A 5,204-nucleotide genomic window follows, 5' to 3' on the forward strand; every position below is an offset into this window, starting at 1 on the left:
CCCTCGGTCCTTTCGCTCTGCCTGCCTCAGCGCGAGGAGGAGGCGAGGAAGGACGAGGAGAAGACTCGCGCCGCGGAGGACAGGCGGCGCCTGGAGCGAGAGAGAGTGCTGAAGGAGCGGAGGGAGGCAGAGGAGCGCGAGAGGAAGATGAACGAGAAGCTGCAGAAGATCGAGGAGCAGAGGTACGGCGGTGCTCAGTCTGGGCTCAATGTCTCCACCTCGTGGCCATTTGTGGTATGGCCCAAGTAGCCAGCCACAGTCAATCAAAGACTTGTATCTAAATGAAACTAAACCTCTTGTTATCAATGCACCGTGACAACTTTGACATATCCCATGTAGAAGGAGGCAGGCTCAGCTTGAGGAAGAGATGCACAGAAAGGAAAAATCTAAATGGGTGAGTGACAACGCAACCACGTGCCTTTCCAACCGACCTGAGCGCGCGCGCGCGTGTGTGTTTGTGTGCGCGTGGAAGGTTCTCTCGCTAACCCACATCTGCTGGCGTGTCGCAGGCGCAGGAACAGAGGGAGCACGAGGACGAGATGAGGGCTCGCCTCAGACGCAGCGAATCCATCGAGAAAGCGGCCGTGAGTGTGTGTGTGTGTGTGTCCGTCCCACGTATTTTTGTCACGCTCACAAGCGTACATGTTCCTACGGGCGCTTGAGAAGGGTTTGCGGAGCCTGAGTGTCATTACATGCCTTGGCCTGTAGGAGGCGGCGGTGCTGGTGTCCCAGCGCTCCATGAACCCCAGGGAGTTCTTCAGACAGCTGTCCTCGTCCTCCTCACAGGGTCCCTCCAGCCCCGGGTCACCCCGCTCAGGTGAGGCGGCGCTCCTGTCCGAGTGTGTCTGAGTGTTCGAGTGATACTACGGTGTGTGTGTGTGAGTGTTAGAGTGTACTACGCTGGGGGTTGGGTGATAGTTCATGCCTGTGTTTGTGTGTTTGAGAGAGAGAGAGAGAGAGAGAGAGAGAGAGAGAGAGAGAAAAGAGAGATGGGGAGAGACACAGAGAGAGAGAGAGAGAGAGAGAGAGAGAGAGAGAGAGAGAGAGAGAGAGAGAGAGAGAGAGAGAGAGGAAAGTGCAATGAAAGAGAAGAGGAAGGGAACATGGGGAGTCACACTGTCTTATGTTTCTCCCATATTGTTGTTCTCTCTCCATCCTTCCAGTCAAACCTCCCTTCAGGCGGTACCAGAGGAGCCTGACCGACACAGCCTTCATCTTCGGGAAGTCTGACGCCTCCACCCCCACCTCCCCCCGCAGCCCCAGGGAGTTGGTCTCTCCCTTCTCGCGGGCCCCTCCCTCCCCCCTCCTCCGCCCCTCGTCTCCTCCCAGCCCCCAATTCCGTCCAATCGCCTCTCCCCAGTGGGCCCGAGGCCCTGTGGTGTCCCCCCCCGCATCTCCGCTCCGCTCCGCCCCCCCGGCCTCGTCCCTGCCCACCCTCCCCTCGAGCGGGCCCTGCGCTCCGCCCCCCGCCCAGCCCACTGCCCCCCCGGCCTCTCCGGGCTTCTTAGCCTCAGTCTCCCCCAGCACCCTCCCACACAGCCAGGCCCAGGCCCTGCCACCCTCTCCTCCAGCCACCCCACCCCAACCCCAGCCAGAGTTCTCCCCCTATCCCCCCGACTCCCTGGAGCCCGCCGCAGTCCCTCAGCCTCCCTCTGCCCCTCGTCCAGAGAGTCCTGGGCAGCCCACAGGTAGGTCACCAGAGAGAGGGGACATACACACCGTCTCACAGAGAGAGCCTAAACAATCACTGAGTAGAAACAGACCAGAGGTCTGCTACAGTGTGTTGCGCATGTAAACGCCGCCGGCTCTCACGGTACCTGGCTGTGTGTTTCTCCTCTAGAGCGGTACGTTGCCACACGCGTACACGCTGAGCAGGAGCAGAACGCCGCCGTCATAGCGACGGCCGTGCTAGTGGAGGAGGAGGAGGAGGAGGAGGAGGAGAAGGAAGAGGAGGAGAAACCAGAGCCTATATGTAGCGTCGCAGAACCAAGCCCACATCTTGAGGAGGAGGAGGAGGGCCCAGGCCAGGATACAGACACCATATCAGCTCCAGAACCAACCGCATTGGCTGAGGAGGGAGGAGAGCCCAACGATGACAGACAGAAGAGCGACCAATCGGATATTGCCCAGGTCCCAGCTGAGCCAATCCTAGTGGAGCTTTCAGAGGAGGAGGAGGAGCCACCTAACACAGGTAGAATGCTCCTTGGGTACTTGCTGTCGAGTGCATGAAACAAAGACAGGATACGGAAGGGAGGTCTTTTCTAACTGGTGTGTCGTCTTTTAGATTTAGAGGACCTACTCCAGCAGATTACACAAGAGACTGTGGCCCTCCCGTCAACCAATGGGATCAGAGAGAGAGAGTTCGAGGAGATTGTGGAACTCAATGGTACAGGTGTGTCTCCTCTCTCAGTACACACACACACACACACACACACACAGACACACACACACACACAGACACACACATGCCCCAGTTATCTAAGTGAAACCGTGTGTGACGGAGCCTCGTGTGTTCTGTATGCCCGGTGTTTTCCAGAAGGATCTCTGAGTCCGTCCACAGACCTGAGCAGCCCCGAGCTGGCCGTCTGTTACAACCTGCACAGCGGCCTGGAGGAGGACTCCGGGGCAGAGAACGACGAGTTTTCAGAGAACGGAACAGAGGTATGGCGTTTCTCTAGAGCGCTCATGTTAGACCCTCTCAAACCCTGTCTAGCATGGGACTCAAATGTGACTCCTACCAATGTCGACCACTAGAGGTCACCTTGATGCTGCCGAATACCAGTTGGTTGAAGACCTTTATCTGTCAGCAGTGGTTTGGGATTGAAATGTTCCATTTTTCCCCTCACAGGTTTCACCAGAAAGGCAGATGTGTGTGAGAGCTCTTTATGACTATCAAGCAGGTATGTTCATGCTTACACATGCTGCACACACACACACACACACACACACCTAACCGTAACCATGGTTGTCTGTACTCTCTCAGAGGACGAGTCGGAGATCTCCTTTGAACCTGGTGACATCATCAGTGCTGTGGAGACCGTGGACAAGGCTTGGTGGAGAGGATACAGCAAAGATGGTCAACAGGGACTGTTCCCTGCCAACTACGTAGAGACCATTTAGACACACACACACACGCACACACACATTCACTAGAGACTGATCCTGCCAACTATGTGGAGACCATCTAGATATACACAGACACACACATACACACGCACATTCACTAGAGACTGCTCCCCGCCAACTATGTAGAGACCATATAGATACACCTCCACACACACACACATATATATATAAATACACACACACTCCCCAGTGGCTTTTCCCAGCCAAGTACAGAGAGACCATCTAGACACACGCACACACTCAGGGACTGAGCACTCTGTCTCCAAACACATGTTTGTGTAGGAAGCCAGAGTTCCTGTTGGACTTAGCAGGCTGAGACTAGACTACCGGTAGTTACACACACACACACACACACACACCTGCTACTAAAGACTAACCTGTCATCTAATGCTGCCCAGGATAGCCTTACAGAGAAAAGAGAGAGATGGATGGAGAAAGAGATAGATGGAGAGAGAAAAATAGAGGGAGAGAGAGAAAGGAGGATGGAGAAGGGATAGAGAAGTAGATAGAGGGAAATAGAAAGAGAGGGAAAAGTAAAGTGAGAGAGAGCAAGGAAAAGACAGAGAGAGAGCAACATAGTGAGTAAGAGAAGTAGAGAGAGAGGGAGACAGATATGTGGAAAGAGATATATTGGAAGGGAGAGAACTAGAGAGAAAGAGAGGGAGAGAGAGCAATAGAGAGATGGAGAGAGACAAATTGGATGGAGATCGAGAGGGAGACAGATATGTGGAAAGAGATATATTGGAAGGGAGAGAACTAGAGAGAAAGAGAGGGAGAGAGAGCAATAGAGAGATGGAGAGAGACAAATTGGATGGAGATCGAGAGGGAGAGAGAGGTGGAGACAGGGATTTATATTGAGAGAGCAAGGGAGAGAGATATGGTCCAATAAAGAGCCTTCACTTTACTTACTTATTTTATTCTCACATCATTTGAAATGCAATATATCTGGGACCCGGTAGTCCACAACCCTGAATCCTTTATTGGCTGTATTGAAACCTTATGAAACATACATTTAAAGCACGAGAATGTTACATAACAGATTTATTTTGAAATTGAATTCGATCTTCAAGTAAATGGCTTTTATTTTTGGCTTTGTTTGTTTTATGTATTATTAAGCTGCAAGGTGTTATTTTGTCCCGTCTTAACGCTTTTTCTAAATCAGATGCTCACTTTTGGCATAATGTTATCTTGACATATATATAGAGTATGTACTCATTGTAAATCCAACATTCCTTATGGAGGTTCAAAAAGTCTTAATACTCTGCACTTGTACATAAGAATGTATAGCAACAGCCACGTGGTTTTTATACGCCATATTCCTGGTGTGTATGGTTTGAATTCTGTGTATTTGCATTTACTCTACACTTTAAAAAAATATATATACCATTTCCAAACCCCTTGTTTTCTTTCGTCCTGGGATTGAACCTAGGTTCTGTGTCTTTGGAACAGTCAGGAAGAGTCACTAGACGGCAATGCCAGCTACTTAGAGTGAACACTACACGACCATGTGCCCAAAGCAGCTCTGTAAAATCATTAGGTTTGATGCTGCAGTTTGTAACTCTGTCTCATAAACACTTTGACTGCTGACAAATGTTTGTTTTTTGTATTTTTTGTATTTCCCTGCCTTCAGGATTCCAGACTCCCTATACAACGGCCTCCATTTTGGATAAATCCTTGACATCTATGAAACTCTGCTTTATTGTAACCATGGGTTACAGTTATATCACAGTGTGTGTGTGTGTGGGGGGGACTTATTTAAAATGATTATTCTGTATGATTGCTTTTCTGGTCTGTTTCAAGCACTAGTTTTTTTTTACTGGCAACCTTTCATACACTGAATGTCTTTGTCAACAATGTGATTTCATTGTACATGATCAACCAGAGTCAACCCTGATACTATACTTATTGTGTGTGTGTGGTGTGTGTGTATTTATGTGTGTGAATGTGTGTATATATATATATATATATATATGTTTATGTTGTTTCTGGACCATTATGTGTGAATTGTCCCAGGGTCATTGTTTGTGTGTGTGTGTGTGTTGTCTAAGGATAATTGTGTGTGTGTGAGCTCCTGTGGG

The 5,204-nt window shown here is 50.2% G+C and overlaps 1 protein-coding gene across 3 annotated transcripts in view; it reads left to right on the forward strand.

Moving 5' to 3' along the window:
• The window catches only part of si:dkey-40c11.2 (drebrin-like protein A), a 26,349-nt gene extending 21,483 nt beyond the window's left edge, over positions 1–4,866 (forward strand). The window contains exons 7-17 of one of the 3 annotated variants that reach the window (XR_010875248.1): positions 31–182; positions 340–394; positions 510–590; positions 709–817; positions 1,164–1,688; positions 1,841–2,191; positions 2,285–2,392; positions 2,537–2,661; positions 2,849–2,900; positions 2,984–3,176; positions 3,252–4,866. Coding sequence is in view for 2 of the 3 variants with exons in the window: in XM_067231559.1 (XP_067087660.1) it covers positions 31–182; positions 340–394; positions 510–590; positions 709–817; positions 1,164–1,688; positions 1,841–2,191; positions 2,285–2,392; positions 2,537–2,661; positions 2,849–2,900; positions 2,984–3,120 (1,695 nt within the window). In the remaining variant the exon portion in view is untranslated. Of the gene's footprint in view, positions 1–30; positions 183–339; positions 395–509; positions 591–708; positions 818–1,163; positions 1,689–1,840; positions 2,192–2,284; positions 2,393–2,536; positions 2,662–2,848; positions 2,901–2,983 lie in introns of all 3 variants that reach the window. The other 2 variants (XM_067231559.1, XM_067231560.1) reach the window with 2 other exon arrangements.
• Positions 4,867–5,204: the final 338 nt, after the last annotated feature.

This window comes from Osmerus mordax, chromosome 28 (genome assembly GCF_038355195.1).
Source record: "Osmerus mordax isolate fOsmMor3 chromosome 28, fOsmMor3.pri, whole genome shotgun sequence".
Taxonomy (NCBI): Eukaryota; Metazoa; Chordata; class Actinopteri; order Osmeriformes; family Osmeridae; genus Osmerus; species Osmerus mordax.